This window comes from Saccopteryx bilineata, chromosome 11 (genome assembly GCF_036850765.1).
Source record: "Saccopteryx bilineata isolate mSacBil1 chromosome 11, mSacBil1_pri_phased_curated, whole genome shotgun sequence".
In the NCBI taxonomy this organism is placed as follows: domain Eukaryota; kingdom Metazoa; phylum Chordata; class Mammalia; order Chiroptera; family Emballonuridae; genus Saccopteryx; species Saccopteryx bilineata.
Genome location: NC_089500.1, coordinates 10,339,119 through 10,357,519, shown reverse-complemented (window position 1 = coordinate 10,357,519; position 18,401 = coordinate 10,339,119). Strand labels below are relative to the sequence as shown.

The following is an 18,401-nucleotide window of genomic DNA, read 5'->3' as shown; positions in this document are numbered from 1 at the left end:
GTGCAGGGGGTAGACAATGACCGATGGACATAGGCGTCACCCTGAAGGCACTGACAATCTCATGTAGGGTTTAGAATGACTGCACAGGAAGCCATGCTGAAAGGTGGGTGTGAGAGGGTAGGAGAGAAGGAGCAAACCTGGGTGGGTTTAACTTGGCCTTGGCGAGGAGATCAGCACCAGGACATGCAAAGTGACGAAACTTTGCTGCAATTCTCCTCCCCTTTGTCTTGCTCCATAATACAGATCTTACAAATATATAGCTAATCCCTTTTGCAACCGCCCCCCTCCCTGTGGTAATGAAGTAGTGTGACCAGTTCTGTAAAGTTATATAACGGAAGAAAGGGCCTGAATACTAATCTTCGTAAGTTATAAACGGTTTAGTTTGTGTTCTGAGAACTTGTGTTTGGAAACCTCAAGAGAACTGTCGGGAAAACATGCATGGTTGGACACAGAGCAAAAGATGCTTTCGTGGGAGTTTTTCTTGACTCTGAATCTTGGCTGCTAAAACTAATACCGTGATTTTAGTTATCCAACCTTGTCTGTGAGATACTGCAACTTTAGGAGGGTGTGTGTTAATGTGCTTTTTACAGGGCAGCAGGAAGGTATTTGGGAACCAAATAGGGAAGGGGAGGTTGACTCTGAATTAGATGACAGTTCCTTGTACAGGTATCTTTATCTTCCTCTGTAAACTTCAGACCAATTTACTAAAATCCCTCCGACTCCTGTGAGGAATTTCCGTTTACAAGCTTACTCTCCTGGTCGTCCTGAGGTTTTGTTGAGTTTGACTTGCTCTTTGCTGGCAGCTTGGAAACCGGAGACATAGGTGAAACAGGACAGGCTGTATGTTGCTGAGAAATTGACTGTGATTTTGATCTCAGGGTCAAGTTGGGATTTGGTTCTGCAGGGTGAACCTGCGGGGATTCCAATCTGGATCTTATCGGCCGAGGTCGCTCCTCTTACCTCTTCTTGCTTAGAGTTGAAGATTTTCTTGATGGAAACCCCCAAAAGAATTTCAGATCATCAGATTTCATCAACAGATGGGCCGGGGCGGGCGTTGGTGTTCCCCACGGACCTCCAGAGTGGATGGACGAGGTATCACTGTCCTTCTGTTCTGCATGAAATCTTGGCGCTGTCTGACTTCCTAATCCAGCTTGCATCTGCACACTTGTTTGATGGTCAGAGAACCACTCCTGATGAGATCACTCAGATTAACAAAGCCACAGGGGACCCTTCAGAGGGCGTTAGAGGTTGCTGTTGTGGGTAGACACAAGAGTCTGTTTTTATCCCTGGTTAGAACACTACGAGGCATTTCCAGGAGTGGGAAAGGGGGGTAGGGGGTGTATGCACACATGGAAGTACATGGTAATTAATAGATATCCCCAGAGTGTTAGTCACATTACGGACCATAAGTGATAGTGACTCAGACAGGACATGTGTAAACATCAAGGGGCCTAAAAGGGAACAGTAAATTTGAGAGAGCATAATCGATTGACCATGACAACTGGTGCCTTTTGGCAAAGACAGATATTGCTGGCATTTTCAAGAGCTGAGTTGCCTACACATTTTATTTTCTTTTTAATGGAGAGCTCTCTCATGAAGTTCTAATGTTTTGAGAGCCATAGTGGAATAAAACAATATTCCTCGAAGTGTCTGTAGAATCCTGTAGATTACTTATTAGATATGCAGATTCCTGGCCTTAGCTGAACTCTACTGACCCAACTGGCCAGCCATCAGATTTTTTAATGCTGCAGATTTTGAGGCCTTCCTCTAACCTACTTAATAAGACTACCTCGGGGTCGAAGTCGAGGATCATGAACCTGCTGATAAGAGGGCAAAAATGTCACTTCTGCGTATTTTGCCAAAATACATCACCTTATTCTAGGGATGATAAACCCAAATTGAAAGATATTCTACATAATAATTGCCTAATACTTTTCAGAAGTGTCAAGCTCATTTGAGACAGATAAGGCTGATTAAAGGAGAGTTTGAAGGCATAATAATGAAGTGCAGAATAGGGTCCTGGACTGGATCCTGGACCAGATAGAGGGCATCAGTGGAACAGTTGATGAAATTAGGATAAAATCTGTAGATTAATTGACAGTGCTGCATCAATGTTAATTAATTATATTTTAATTATTATTTAGTATTTAAAAATTAAATTTAAAATTATTTTTAAGTTCTTATTTAATAATTCTTATATCTTTATAACTTCTGTTCCTTTTCACTGTGGGCTTATGATCTTTATTGCCTGAGCCAGGCAGATATTCAGACCTTCCAAAATAATAGTGTGTGAATTCTATTGGACTGATGTGCATTTTTTCTTCACTTGCAATCCCCACTATTAGGTGGTGTTGCTAGACAGCAATTGTGGTTCTTTTTCAAACTCATTAGTAGGGTGGAACATTAATTTAATGGGTTTCTACCAGCACTTAAAAATTAAATAGAAAATACTAGTGTCAGAGGGAGGATAAATATGGCTTCATGAAACTTTGGTTTCGGTTACACATGGATATTTTGCATGTGCACTGTACTGGTGGCCATGTAAAATGTATTTTGTCCCCTTGATTACTGCCATAAAAAAAGTTGAAAGCCCTTGCTTAACAGTGATCAGCCTTATGAAGATGGATGAAATTGTCAAGAGTGCTGTGTTGTGAAGACAAATGATAAGGAATTTAGATTGCTTTGTTTGAGACTTCTGGAACATTTTGGGGCCAAAAATCAGGGGTTTGTCTGAATGTGGAAGAGTTTCTCTGGGCTTAGTGTCCTTAACCTTTCGCATTTGCAGCAGACCGGAGTCCCAGGACTGATCTCCAAGAAAGTAATTTAAGTGCGGAACGCCCAGTGTGCCCACAACTCGATAAATGTGTTGTGCTACCAAGTCCTGTGCTTTGTTTCGGGGTTGGTTTGGCTATAAGATTTAAGTGTGTCCTGGAAATTACTGGACAGCAAAACAAAACCAAAAAAATAAAATTTGGTGAGCCAAGAGGTAGGCAGAACGTGCCGAGGAAGGACAGAGCCATTGCCAGGAAGCGGGATGGGTTGGTCACAATCCCAGGGCGTTAGGGCAGGGCCCTACCCCAGGGTCTGGTTTCTATAACGTCTGCCCTTCTGCTGAGGAACGTGTTGAGTCCTGTGCTGTGTATTAGGTTATTTGAAGAATTGGGTTTGAAGTGTGGTTGCACGTGTGGTCTTCCTGCTCCCCGGCGGGTGCCCTGCTGGACCTTCAGCTGTTTTGGAGAGAAGGGCCTATGAAAGTGTCCTCAGGACCATGTTTTATTATTATTACCACTGTCTTTTACCACTTGAATCTTGGAAAGGTCCGTTAGAGAATCGTGGACTCTTAAGACTAACGAGGTCTGTGTTTTATTCCTAGCTCTGCTACTAACTCCTATTTATAACTATTGCCAAGTAATTCGACGTTTCTCAGCTTCAGTTTCTGTCTTCTGTGAAGTATGGAGGGGGAGCCTCTCTGGGGTGGGGGGAGAATCAAATGAAATAGAAAATAGGAAAGAGCTGTGGTCTCTACAAAGCCCAGTGCACATGGAGAGAAAGCAGTGGTGTGTTACTGCTTTTCTCCTAATTAGAAGAGGGTTGCACAGAAAGGAGGGCTGTACGGGTGAAGCCTCTCCTGGCACATTGAACAGTAGTTTATGCAGTTATTACGGAAATCTATAAGGATGAAGCCTAACGGGTAATCACATCCTGTGGAGGTTGAGACCAAACTCAGTGCTTTAGGGATTTCACTGAAAGCAAGAGGGGTGGGGTGATATACCCTATTCATTGAGGAAAACTGTTAATTTTTGCAAAATTAAAGCAGTTGCTCATTCTAGTGGAAATACAACACCCACATTAAACCAATTTAATTTGTATCCTGAAACCATGAGGCTGCAGAGCATTTTTGTTTATTTATTTATTTATTTTTATTATTTATTCATTTTAGAGACGAGAGAGAGAGAGAGAGAGAGAGAGAGAAATGGTTGGGGGAGGAACAGGAAGCATCAACTCCCATATGTGCCTTGCTTGACTGGGCAAGCCCAGGGTTTCGAACTGGTGACTTCAGCGCTCCAGGTCATTGTTTTATCCACTGCACCACCACAGGTCAGGCCAGCAAGCAATTTCTCTTTAAGAGAATGGGTACTGAATTTAATTTTCCTGAGACCATTATAATAAAAAATCTTTTTAGTCCACTTGTTTGCTCTCTGTCCATTGACTAATAGGATGACTCAGTCAGGCTTGATTCAGCACAAATGTAACCCTTGGGGACCAGCCATTGTATCTTCAACTTAGTTTTATTTCCTGGAGGGAGAGGATGTGAGATTCCCCCCCACCCCTTAATTTCCCATAAAAAGTACATAGCTGCTGCAGTATAGACAGATTTCAACACCGTGAATGAAAACATCTCTTTGGAAATCACTTTTTTTTTTAATTATTTTTATTTATTTATTCATTTTAGAGGGGGGGGGAGAGAGAGAGAGAGAGAGAGAGAGAGAGAGAGAGAGAGAGAAGGGGGGAGGAGCAGGAAGCTTCAACTCCCATATGTGCCTTGACCGGGCAAGCCCAGGGTTTTGAACCGACAACCTCAGCATTCCAGGTCAACGCTTTATCCACTGCGCCACCACAGGTCAGGCTGGAAATCACTGTTTTGCCTTCATGCAGGTGGTGTGAGTGATTTTCTAGATAAGCATTGCTTGTCAATCTTTTCTCCTTTCAAAACAATGTCCCCTCTCTTTCTGGCCTACAAGTGTGCAAACATTTATGAATTCATTCCTTTCTTCCTTTTCCTGCCTCTATAACTAATACATATTTCCTAGAGAGTTGTGTTTGAATGAGGTTGTCAGATGGTTTCTCATCCAGCCCTTGCCCATGGTGTTTTAGGACGATCCATTTTAATTTTTTCTAATTCTGCACTGAAGAATTCTTAGCAGGGTATTTAATTCAGATGAATAGACAGGGACCTAAGGAACAGACGTATCAAAGTTCTTTGGAGAACGATGGCGCGGAAACGGGTTTCCTTCCTGGTTCAAAGCCATTTCAGAAACGGCATGAATGACCTTTCTTTTTTCCTCTGCAGCACACACGACTGTAATTTCCCATGACTATTTATGGTTTGTACAGCCCTTTTCTAGCTTCCTTTTCTTTTTTTAATAAATGTCAACAGAATACGTGTTTCTTTAATGGAAAATGTTCTATTTTGGGGAAGCTGCTTTTCTTTGGATAAGTAGTGGATCTGTGTGTGTGTGTGCATGTGTGTGTGTGTGTGCGCGCGTGTGTGTGTAAGCATGTGGGAGTTGCAAGATTGGGAAGTATTAGTGGATTGGGAGCAGGGAATGACAGCTCTGGGGATGACTCCTGAAAGCAAAGCCTTTTTTTTTTAAGCCAAGATCGAAAAGAACTGGATCTGATAGTCCATATTCTTTTAAAGAAGATATTATTCTTTTTTATTTCCCCCCAAACATATGGCAGGATAGTCCTGAATTGAATGCTGACAGTTTTAGACCCAGGTGATTTTAAAACAAGAGACTGGAAGTTCATTAACCAGGGTCGTTCTAGGGGAGGAGGCAGGGCAGCTTTGACCCAGCGAGCCGCAGCAGGTGAGCCGTGCGGGCTGAACGCTGTGCATGTTTGGGCGGCTGTGACTCCACAGTGGAGACGACACCGCAGAGAGCCATTGTGAGGCCGGGGCTTGTCTGAGCCGGGAGCCACACACAGTCCCTGCTGGGACCTTCCCCACCGAATGGCCGTGGACCTGGCCACAGTCAGGGCTCCCTTCTGGGTCTGCAGCTCTGCCTTTGTCTGTGTCTCACAATTCCTGGAGGATGACTGTTCTTGACGATTTTAGTTATTTGGGGTACAGAAACAGTCTTCATATTTTAGCCATTGCTCACCCTATCTTTGGATAACCAGTTGCAGATATATGTGCATATATATATTTATATATAGGTTTATATATATGTGTTATATATAGGTTTATTTGTTTTAGTGTAAAAATGTTTGAGGGCTAATGTAGATACAGAAAAGGGGCCAAATCATAGGTGTAGCACATGGTGAATTTTCAAAAAGTGACACTTATGTAACCAGCACCTGGATCAAGAACCGAAATGTTACTGTGTTAGAAAAACCAGAAACCCTCTTCTAGACCTCGCTTCCTTTCCCTTACTGCTAACACCGCAGACCCTGGGTGCCCGGTGCCACGCTCTGTGGTGACGACTGCGTGGTGTATCCTCTGTTCTCCACTTCGTTCCTTCAACGTTCCGTTTGTGAGGCTCGCCCTTGTTGACCATGCGATCGGAGCGCTTCACCTTCCCGGCTTCACGGTGTTCCGTGATGGGAACAAATCACATCCTGCCGTTGTGAATCTAGGTCGGCAAAGTGTGATTTTGGCTTCACACTGACAAGGACTCAGTTGCTATGTGATTTAGATGTGTTGTGACCTAATGTCCAATTGTTTTTATTACTATAGGTGCTCTTTCAAAAAAAAATCAATTGTTTTTCTCTTCCTAAAGACAAAATATTGACTTGAGCACACTCTCCCACTCCCCATCAGCTATTAAATTAGTCACTTCCTCTCACCTTTGTGCTTCCATAAAAATTGATTTCTCTCTCTTCATATTTAACACACATAGATAATATTATGTTCAACATAGACAGCAGGGCCAGGTGTCCTGATGCCTGCAAAAGCCAGGTCCTGTCTTTAAACTGCTGTTTCTAAACCCAGCGTCCCACGTGCTAGGTCGCCACCCAAGAACGGCTTTCTGAGGACTCTGGACTGGAGTCTCACCCGCGGATCTCATTGCGTTTTGTCGTAGCCTGAGGTTCCTGAACGCCTCCGCGAACAGACTGGAGATGCTGCCGCCGGCCACGCTCTCGGAAGAGACCAGCAGTGTCCTGCAGGAGCTGTATCTGACCAACAACCACCTCAGCGACAAGTGCATGCCCTTGCTCACCGGACACCCCCACCTGAAGGTCCTGCACCTGGCCTATAACCGGCTCCAGAGCTTCCCGGCAAGGTAAGTGGAGGCCACGCAGCGACGTTGCTCGGCGCGTTTCTGAAAACAGGGTCGCAGGTGGAAAGGGAGGTGACAGCTGACATATTCCCCTCCCAGACCGTGGAGAGCTTGCTCCACCCTGGTTCTTCTTCACAGTGGCCTTTCCTATAAGCCCATGCAGCATTCCCCCACGGGAGACACATGGGCTTTCCTAATAGGAGTGTATCCACATTCCTAATAGGAGTTTATCCACAGGTGGGCTTTCCTAATAGGAGTATATCCACATTCCTAATAGGAGTGTATCCACATTCCTAATAGGAGTGTATCCACATTCCTAATAGGAGTGTATCCACAGGTGGGCTTTCCTAATAGGAGTGTATCCACCACCCACTCACTACAACGTCTTACCGTTTTGAAACAAGGTATGCTGTTTAGCAGATGTGTATTTTCCTTTGCTTCCTCTTAGCCAAATTAACTTTGGCAAAAAAATTAACCTAATATCCTGTGTGGTAATTAAAACATAAACGAGGAAACTGAAGGTGCTTAATCAGCGGCCAGCTTTTTGGTGTTTGTGCTACTGGTGTAAGAAGCAGGGTTGGCCTCTGCAACCATAGAAACAATGTGACGCTACCAATGTTGTCGGGCTCTCAGAAGATCCCATTTTTAATATTTTGATGTGGATTTCTAGTGGATTTTTACGAGCAGCAGCGTTATGTCTGGCTTTTGGCGAACCACACACTGCGCCTTCCACGAAGGATCTACTCCCCTTGCATGCCAGTGGCACGTGTCCATCTCACAAGTTGGGACTTGGAACACATACCCACACATCAAAGAAGCAGATGCTAACCCCTCTGGTATTCTGCTAACTGCATCTGAGCCCTGGGCCAAAGCAAAATCCTGGCACAGGCTCCCTCCGCTGCCGTCAGGACGAGCAGTGTGTTTAAACCTTTTCTGAAGGGGAAAGGCACAAATGGCACCGACTTAAAGCACTGCAATGCTTTTTTTGTAGGACATGTTTATTTCTGTAGTTTTTTCCTTCGTTTGATGTTAATGGTTCCATTTTTTAAAGAACTTCTATGTACTTTATGATAGAATGATAAGATGATATTTGGGAAGAAACCATGGTGATCACGTGAGATAATATATCTGAAGGGACTCACTATCCTGTTTCAGATGGTAAATGTCTGAGCCCTGCAGGAGAAATGATTATCAAACTCAGATTCGGAGGGTGACCCCAGGGGCCCATGTCAGTTGTAATGACCCAAAGGACAGAGGATTTTCTATGCATCCCTTCACAACCCATCCTGCCATCATTTCTATCTCCGGGGGACTGTGATATGGCACAGTAGCTCCCCTATAGGACAGGATTGGAACTCACCATGTCTACATGAGGTCGAGCCTACACGAGGACCATGCTCTAGCAGTCAAAGCCGCCAACGGCCACCTTCTTTTCATGTTGAGTGACATATGCTCCTTTATCTCCTCTCTTAGCTCTGATTTCTCTGCTTTCCATCATTTCTCGGCCCCATTACCCATTGGTTTCTCCACATTTCTTTTCAAAATGTGATGATAACCTATTCAAATGATAGTCTTACAAATTCAGGCTATCATGAAGTGGGTTACTTCACGGTCTGTGTATGTGATGCTGTCTGCAGCATACCCTGACACCACACCACGGCGTCTATGTATCAGATTAAAAGATAGGATTTCATGAGACAAAAATCTAGTTCTGATTGTAGCTTGGGCACCTGTTTATTTTCAAGATGGGCAAACAATACAACTTTTAGATGGGAGAGATGACAGAAAGAGAAGTAATAAAGGGTTTCTCCTAAGTTTTTAAAGGTTTATTGTGACAAAACCACAGCAAGCAGAGAAGATACCAATAACTGTAAACTAAATGAGCCAATTTAGTAACTCAATTACAGATTTGCGTTGCACCCCCGCTGTGCTTGCGTTGTGAAACCAGCGTCACCAGCGGCAGGAAAGGGGAATGGCTAAGTGTCAGGTCGTGCGTGGTTTATAGGGTTATGGAAACGGGGGCTTTTCCTCCATATTTATTATAGAAAATGCCAGACACCCTGACTCAGAAATTTTCCTTTATTTAGTTCCTATAATTATAATATTATGAAGGTTAATTCTAGATTAAGATTGAACAATAAAATACATTATTTAACAAAAGTTTAAGATAACCTTAGGACACGTTATTAAGGGAAGGTCAGAGTGCTTCCTTCCTTGTGGACGTTTGGGAGGAGTCGAAGGAAATGACTTCAGGGTGTGGCTTACCTGTGCGCCCTGCCAGGAAGCACGGAGACAGTGCAGGTGACCTTTCAGCGCACGCGCGCGTGCACACACACACACACACACACACACACCCGCCCTTGCCAGCACCTTGTCATCAGGGTGACAGCAGGGTTGGGAAGTGCAGTTTTAGGGGAAGCGTACCTTCCTGTGAGCTGTGACCCTCGTCTCCAGTACCCCCGTGAGTTTTACTTGCCAGTGTAGAGGACACTGTCCTGTCCACCTACACTCTTTAAAGCACTGCTGTTGGGATAACACCAGCTCCAGACCTCTGTGAGCAGGACTTTCACTGGGGTTTAGACTGAGCTGCATAGCAAAGTGATTGTGGCCAGGGTCGCTGGATTCACACACAGTGTTTTCAGAGAAGGATACCCATCCCATTTCTCTTGCCAATTTCAAGTTCAAGTTAATAGGGTTTTCTTTTGCAGTAGGAAAGGGGATGTTAAACTACTCTGATACTCAAAAACAATAGTGAAAAGATGGCCTTGTTTGTTGAAATGACGATTACAAGCAAGTTTTTAAAAGTTCTTTGAAGCTTAGCCCCCCCCTTTGATTTTCATTATGTATTGTCTTCTTTTTGATTTGCTTCATAATTATCTTATGACTCTCTGCCCTGTGGATTTTCTCTCTCTTTCTCTCTTTTACTTTTTTAGCAAAATGGCAAAGCTGGAGGAACTTGAAGAAGTGGACATCAGCGGGAACAAGCTGAAAGCCATCCCGACGACCATCACGAACTGCAGGCGCCTGCACACCGTCATCGCCCACTCCAACTGCATCGAGGTCTTCCCCGAAGTCATGCAGCTCCCGGAAGTCAAGGTGCGTGCCGAGCCTCCGGGAGCCCCAGGCCTCAGGGCCGCGGGAGGGTCCTGGCCCGATTCAGTCCATCGGGGCATGTGCACCAGCGCGGAACTTGCTCAGCATGGAGACGCGGGTGTCCTTGCTCCATCTTGTCTAGCCACCAAGCACATTGTTGAGTCAGCAGAGGGAGGGAAAAGAAAACCTAAATCAAAACACACTGGACTGGGATTGGGAAAATTTTATTCCGGGCCCTGCCCCTTACCCAGCTGCATGGCACGAGGCTAGTCCCGTAGCCACCGAACGTCCCCTGTCTGTCTAATACACCATCCTACTTACTTCCAGGCTCTAAGACTGAATCTGGTGTGAGCGCAGGCTGAGAAGCTTCATGGTGCCACTGTCCTCCCCTCCCACACTAAGTAGCATCCGCCACTACAGTGCCCAACCCAGCCTAAGTCCCCATGTAGGTTCAGCCTTATTAGTCACCAAACGTTCATCTCTGCGTCATGGAATTGGCAGAACAGACATCCCCAGTGATGGGGGAGGACCCCGGGGTGCTGACACATGTAGCAGTCCCTGAAAGTGAAGACAGCAAATTGGTGCAGCCCTGACTCCTGACTCAGGGTAGGCGTGTGCGGCGAAACCTGTTCACTAGCATGAAAGTCATCCGACAGCAGTTTAGTGTGTGTGTGTGTGCGTGTGTCTGCGCGTGTGTGTGCAAAAGGGAGAATTCTTTACAGATATCAAATGTCGTTGTTCATTTGCCTCTTAGCATTTCTGCTTATCTTCCGTTTTATGCTTAATAAAAAGTAACAACGGGTGTGGACGAGAAGCATATTCTGGTCTCCTAATAAGGAACAAAAGTTGTCCTACTTAGCCGTGCCTCCCTTGGCAGGCGCTTGCTGATTTTACACACACACACACACATACACACACACACACACTCTTGATATATCAGACATTTGAAGATGCTTTAAATAGCATGCATAATTTTTTACGACAGTAGATTTTATACATTTACCTGGCTGAGGTGTACCTACTTTGACATACCGAAGGAGTCTGGTGGCAGGTTGAAGGGCCGGAGGAGTGTGAAGCTGGCATGTGATCAGATGGAATAAACCACAGCAGAGAGCGCCCTGAGGACAGCATGTGGGGAGTGGGTCAGAGGGAAGGGGGACTGAGAGCAAAGCTGGGAAGCGTCACCGTCCTCCAGGGTGGGGGCATGTTGACACAGGCTAATGGAGGTGACCAAATGGGCCTGGGCAGGGGTTAGTGCATTAGCACCATCTCTGAGAAGACCTGCTGTACCATCGCCAGGATTATCTCGATGAGTAAATACCCTATTGAACTCATCTTATAATTTGCTAATTTAAAGAATGAGCAATCTTACATTTGCAGAATTCTGAGTTTGAATCTCCAGGCCGCATTATAAAATCTGTTGCCAACCAATTTTTTTAAGATTTAGTGGTGTTCTAAAATGTCTTTAATCTTTTCCTATAACGTGTACTCTGACCTCTGAATTTATTCCTGTCGACCACATGTGCTCTGAGTGACCCACACTGCCAGTCCTGACGCTCGTGTCAGAGTCATCCAGTAGATTATACTTGTGCCACTTGTCTTATCTGTGATGGATGCTAACTCTGCTGACAACATAAACCATTATTAACCAGTATCAACTTTTCATTGAAGTCCAGCTCACTGTTCATGCAACCATTATTTGAAATTGGGTAAACAAAACAGAAAGGTGACCATTTCCCTGTTATGAATGTTTAGGTAAAGTGAATTGTTGTACTCAAATTACTAAGGTGATTAAAGAAAGGTGATGGGCCCTGGCCGGGTGGCTCAGCAGTAGAGTGTTGGCCTAGCGTGCGGAGGACCCAGGTTCGATTCCTGGCCAGGGCACACAGGAGAAGCGCCCATTTGCTTCTCCACCCCTCTGCCGCACTTTCTGTCTCTGTCTTCCCCTCCCGCAGCCAAGGCTCCATTGGAGCAAAGATGGCCCGGGCACTGGGGATGGCTCGGTGGCCTCTGCCTCAGGTGCTAGAGTGGCTCTGGTCGCAACACAGGATGGGCAGAGCATCGCCCCATGGTGGGCGTGCCGGGTGGATCCCGGTCGGGCGCATGCGGGAGTCTGTCTGGCTGTCTCTCCCTATTTCCAGCTTCAGAAAAATGAAAAAAAAAAAAAAAAAAGAAAGGTGATGGGAATGAAGATATGGAATAAATGAACATGCAGTGACATTGTACCTACATTTATGATTTTTTAAAGTTTTTAACTTAAAAATAGAACACTAGCATTGATCATGTTAGGGTCCTAAATTTAGGGGTAAGTTTTCTAAGCTTTTCTGTCTAACTTTTTATAGTGGGGTTATAATGCTCTTGTAATAATAAGTAATTATTCAAAATTACAATATAACTTTGTATCACTGCTACTGTTTGAGAACAAGAGTATGAAAGAAAACAGCTTATTGTTTAGTCAGTTAAAAATATATTTCTCCAAAAATATAGGTTCTCCTTTTAACCCGTCTACAGCTCTCCCCAATCCATTATAGATTTAAGTTCTTTTAAGAATTTTTCCAGCCCTGGCCGGTTGGCTCAGCGGTAGAGCGTCGGCCTGGCGTGCAGGGGACCCAGGTTCGATTCCCGGCCAGGGCACATAGAAGCGCCCATTTGCTTCTCCACCCCCTCCCCCTCCTTCCTCTCTGTCTCTCTTCCCCTCCTGCAGCTAAGGCTCCATTGGAGCAAAGATGGCCCGGGCGCTGGGGATGGCTCCTTGGGCCTCTGCCCCAGGCGCTAGAGTGGCTCTGGTCGCTTGCGGCAGAGCGAGGCCCCGAGGGGCAGAGCATCACCCCCTGGTGGGCAGAGCTTCGCCTCCTGGTGGGCGTGCCAGGTGGATCCTGGTCGGGCGCATGCGGGAGTCTGTCTGACTGTCTCTCCCCGTTTCCAGCTTCAGAAAAATACAAAAAAAAAAAAAGAATTTAAGAATTTTTCCAAATAAAGATGATTTGGGCTACTTTTAAGGTTCTGAAATTCTTGGATACCATTTGCTTTTAAACTACCTTAAGATATTTAATAGGCTCTTTAGGCACTTTTACAATATTATAAGGAAGGTGCCAATTCAGGCCGGATAACTGCATGCTCTCCACTCCGTCCTGCTGAGTTGTGGGTCCACAGGCTCCTCACCAGGAAACATCAGCACTCGCTCTTGTTCTCACCCTGCATAGGGCCCTCCTGCTGGGGTCCTTCCCAGAGCAGAAGTGCAGCACCTCGTGTTAGGGCTGACCTTGTTTACACCTTACATGGATTTGTGAGAAAGGAGGTGTTATTCCCACTCACAAATACCACGAAATTGCTGTGCTGGTCAGTGTGCTGCCCTTTTCTGTGCTTGTTTTCTAAGAGAGTCATGGTGGGCAGGGTCCTTATCTGACTCGTGCCTTTTCTATTGTGTGTCACAGATAGGCCCAGATGCTCGCCTCTCTCTGGTTGATTCCTTATTCTGCTCCTTTTTATTTTTTTTATCTTTTTTTATTTTTCCAAAGTTAGAAGTGGGGAGGCAGTCAAACTCCTGCATTGTGCCCAACCGGGATCCACCTGGCATGCCCACCAGGGGGCGATGCTCTGCCCATCTGGGGCATCTCTCTGTTGCAACCAGAGCCATTCTAGCGCCTAAGGCAGAGGCCATAGAGCCATCCTCAGCACCTGGGCCAACTTTGCTCCAATGGAGCCTTAACTGTGGGAGGGGAAGAGAGAGAGAGAGGAAGGAGAGGGAGAGGGGAAGAGAGAGAGAGAGAGGAAGGAGAGGGGGAGGGGTGGAGAAACAGATGGGCGCTTCTCCGCCTGTGTGCCCTGACCAGGAATCAAACCTGGGACTTCCACACGCCAGGCCGATGCTCTACCACTGAGCCAACCAGCCAGGGCTATTCTGCTGCTTTTGACCTATCTTCTCATTTTGAGTATTTGTTCTCTGCCTTTTCTTCATTTTAAAAGAGTTTTGTTTATTTGCTTTAAGAAGTTCCATTCTGATATTGTAACTACGGGGGGGGGGGGGGGGGGGTCCACAGGTTACAACAGTCTCGACATAACGATGTTTTGAGTTTACAATGCTTGCTCCCATAAAAACTTAAAGGAATTGAGATGAGAGTCATTTTTTCTGTTACTGCAGTACAGGGTACAGTAAGCTATATTTAGGTCCTTTTCCTTTATCTGTGGCTTTGTTGTGTTTTTATGTTCTAGATTATGATTTTACAGCTGTGTTAGGATAGGCAAGTGACTTAGACTAGGGTGTGTTTTGACTACACCAAAATTCGGGTCACGTCACTGTCGTAGAAACAGAACTGTGTCATCCCCCGAGGACCCGCTGTATAACACTCAGGGCCACAGCAGGTGCAGAGATTGGCAGCAGTAAGAAAGTCTGTTCTTAGGATTTTTCAGTTAATGCTTAATTTTTAAATGTAGAGATGAACTTAAAAAGATAAAGATAGGAGAATAAAGACCAGAGATTTTAATTTCTTTTTTTTTTGCCTTATTCAAAGAGAGTAAAATTTAAACTGCATTTAACAAACTGCCTCTCAGCCTGCGGCTGAATAGCAGACAAGCTTCCTTTCCTGCATTTGAGCAGCGGAGAGTGGTGAGCAGCCGGACAGGCTCTGCGAAGCGTGGGTGCCTAACACCTCCTGACCACCTCCTTGTCCCCCCTATTTCTTCAGTGCGTGGACCTGAGCTGTAACGAGCTAAGTGAAGTCACCTTACCAGAGAACCTGCCCCCCAAACTGCAAGAACTGGACCTGACCGGGAACCCCCGGCTGGCCCTCGATCACAAAACCCTGGAACTGCTAAAGTAAGTGTTTTGGGAGGTACTGTACCCCTATCCGTGTTCGCTGACAATAGGCTTCCATCCAAGGGGAGACCTTGAACAGCTTCCATGGATGTTTAGGCGTCGTCTGCACACATTGGACGTGATATGCAAGTCTGTAGTCTACCAAAAATGGGGGGTCCAAAAAAATTCTGATCATTGGACACTCACATGTCCTTTCAGAAACTTCTTTTAGAAACTATCTAAAGAAAAAGAAGCAAGAATAATGAATACACGGTGGAAAATGGGAGGTAAAGATGGGAGAGTGACAGATGACCGAGGCACAAACTGTCCTCTTGGTCATGATGACTGGGGTGCTGTGGGGTGCAGATGGTTTAGGAGGATTTGGGGAGAGGCGAATAATGGGGCTGGGAGCATGGGATAGGGAGATCCTGTGAAGTTCTCTTCGTGTTTTGGGAAAGAGTTCGTTGATATTGTCTTATTCTTTAAGTTGATGGAGAATTAGGTTCAAGCTCTCTATGTAAAATACTGAAGGTAACCCTTATTAGAAAAGATGTCTTTATAGGAGAACACTATGGAGAACTCTAAATGTATATCAGTAGAATTAAATTATGCTCCACAGTTGAATATTATGTAGCCACTAAAAACAATGTTGCACAGTTATGTTACTAACTCAGAAGGTCTCCACTGTATAATGGAGAAATTTGTCTAGTATAATTACACGTTTAGCAAAATAAATTTCTATGTATTGGGGGGGGGGTATATGTGCATGTGTGAGTTTGTGCACACCTACAAAAATGCCCAAAAGGACAAAAAAATGTTAAGATACTGTTATTCTCTATTTTATGGTGGTCTTAATTTTCTTCTTTAAACTATTCTGAATTTTTGGACTTTTTGGCTGTGTATCTTTAAGTGACAGTCTTAGACACTGACAGCCATTAGTCATTATGTATGCCTTATATGCTTAAACCCTGCTATAATATCTGTTGCTGAAAATCATCTTCTGTTATCTCAGAAAAAATAGTAAAAGAAGAGAAGAATTTTGAAAAGAAGTAGTAGTATTAATACTATTTTTGGTCCTAACCTTTAGTGCAAAACCAAAATTTGAAAAGCATTTAAGGTGATTCCTGGATGGCATTGGCCTAATCTGTACCTGTTTGTTGATATTTTAAGTATTCAATACTTATTGAGAACATAGATTTTGACATATAACTAATGAATACGGCCTAATAGAGTGTCCCTAGGGAAGTGTCCGGGGACCAGGGCTCTCTCCACTGTTTATCAGTCTGTGTGTAACACCTCGGCCTGGGCCCCCAGTCTGCCCAAAGCCCAGGTCCCTCACCGACACGGCGTGGAGGAGGCCCACACACTCTCAAACGGGCACCTCAGGGTTAAGAGCCCATGGGTTATCAAAATGCATTTCATGTGTACACAGGTGCCTTTCAAGTAGTTTTACAAATATGATATGAAATTCTGTGTTAAATATATCAAAATTCATTAGTAAATGCAACTACCTATTCGGAGAAAAATAAAAGTTGAATTCTTATCTCACATTGAAATAAATTCCAGCCAAGTTAAAGAGTTAAAGCTATAAAACGAAATAATTTTTAAAAGTAAGAAGAAATCATATGAATATATTTACAAGCCAGAAGAGGACTTTTTAGGCCAGAAAAGGAAGGGAGGGGTGCTCACAAGAAGAGAAATCAATATATGTAGATTGGTTTTGATATTTCTGTTATATATATTTAATATATGAAAATACTTGTAATGCACAAAAGGCTTAAATCTCTATTCCAAAAGCCACCAAGAGCAACTCTAAAAGGGAGGACAGACTAAGAAGAAACATTAGCAGAAATATGAAAATAAAAGTTTTAATATTTAATAGAAAATGTTCTCATGTGTCAGTAAGAAAAGTGCTCAAACAAAATAAGTGAAAGATACTAATATTTAACAAAAGAAATACAGATAGTTACAGGAAAAGATCGTGTTCAACTTGATTAGTAACTCAAGGAAATATTAATGATTTAAATGGTGACGATATTCTCCCTCAAGTTGGTACTCCTGGGGTACACAAATGTCACTTTTCTTAAGTCACCAACCCTGTGTGTCAAGCTTCTAAAAATATTCCCATACTAAGACCAAGGTTTTCTCTGACACAAATTTATTCCAAAAATTAATTTTAAAAATGTGTTTATTCTGGGCACAGAAATAGTCATCAGGACATTTCTAATTTTATTTAGAATCAATGTAAAATGATGGAAAATGCCCATGATTTAATTAGGAAAAAAAAATGGAAAGCCATAGGTAGGTAGGTAGGTAGATAGTTAGATAGAAAGACAGACCCACTGCGATATAGGCATAAGAGCAAATGTATTTGTTAAATTCACTGTAATGAGCGGTGCTACTGGAGTAGCCTGAGCCACTGAAGTGAGGCATAGATGTGCGCTCAAGTTAAAAAAGAAAAAGTAACAGACAATGAAATCAAAATACTTTTACATAAAAGCCTTACCTTCTGTTTAACGCCTAGAAGACTGTGGCCATTTATTAAGTCGGGCGAGTGTCCATACCAGTGGATTGCTTGCACTTAGAGAGGGTTGGCCTACTCGTCCTACGTGCCTACGTGCGCCAGGGCGAGTGCACCGTGCACCTCCCATGTGACTGAGCTCCGGCTCCCGGGTGGTCTCAGACTCACTGGGAGATGCGCGCGCCGGTCCAGGCTCAGGGTCTTGGATTCACTCAGAGATGCGCGCGGGTCCAGGCTCAGGGTCTCAGACTCACTGGGAAATGCGAGCGCGGGTCCAGGCTCAGGGTCTCAGACTCACTGGGAGATGCGCGCGCAGGTCCGGGCTCAGGGTCTTGGACTCACTCGGAGATGCACGCGGGTCCGGGCTCAGGGTCTCGAACTCACTGGGAGATGCGTGCGCGGGTCCAGGCTCAGGGTCTTGGACTCACTCGGAGATGCACCCGGGTCCGGGCTCAGGGTCTCGGACTCACTGGGAGATGCGCGCGCGGGTCCAGGCTCAGGGTCTCAGACTCACTGGGAAATGCGCACGCGGGTCCAGGCTCAGGGTCTCGGACTCACTCAGAGATGCGCGCGGGTCAAGGCTCAGGGTCTTGGACTCACTCGGAGATGCACGCGGGTCCGGACTCAGGATCTCGGACTCACTTGGAGATGCGCGCGGGTCCAGGTTCAGGTCGCTTCAGGCTGCTGCTCAGCCAGCCAGTGTGCGGTTAGGCAGAGAATGAGACATTGCTGGTTCACAGGGAAGCGTTATGGGGTTGCTGAAGGATGGTGTAGTCTTTAATAATCAGAGTAAGAAATGGAATTATTTCTTTGTTCTGTAAAAAGTGGAAACATCTTTAGAAATGAGCCTTCAGTTTGCCCCTAGAATTCAGAAAGGGAGCACAGATGTAGTGGAGTCTTTAGGCATGCCTTAAGAAGACATTGCCTTACTTAGCATGGTACGTGGGTAAAATTTGGCACCAGGTCACAGAAAGCAAATAATGGTAGC

At 44.8% G+C, this 18,401-nt stretch overlaps 1 protein-coding gene across 1 annotated transcript in view; it reads left to right on the top strand.

Annotated features, from left to right (window-relative positions):
- Positions 1 to 18,401, top strand: part of PHLPP1 (PH domain and leucine rich repeat protein phosphatase 1) — a 189,680-nt gene that overhangs the window by 159,222 nt on the left and 12,057 nt on the right. Inside the window, exons 11-13 of the mRNA XM_066246453.1 lie at positions 6,807 to 7,007; positions 9,938 to 10,100; positions 14,783 to 14,913. Of these exons, the coding sequence (XP_066102550.1) occupies positions 6,807 to 7,007; positions 9,938 to 10,100; positions 14,783 to 14,913 (495 nt within the window). The remainder of the gene's footprint in view (positions 1 to 6,806; positions 7,008 to 9,937; positions 10,101 to 14,782; positions 14,914 to 18,401) is intronic.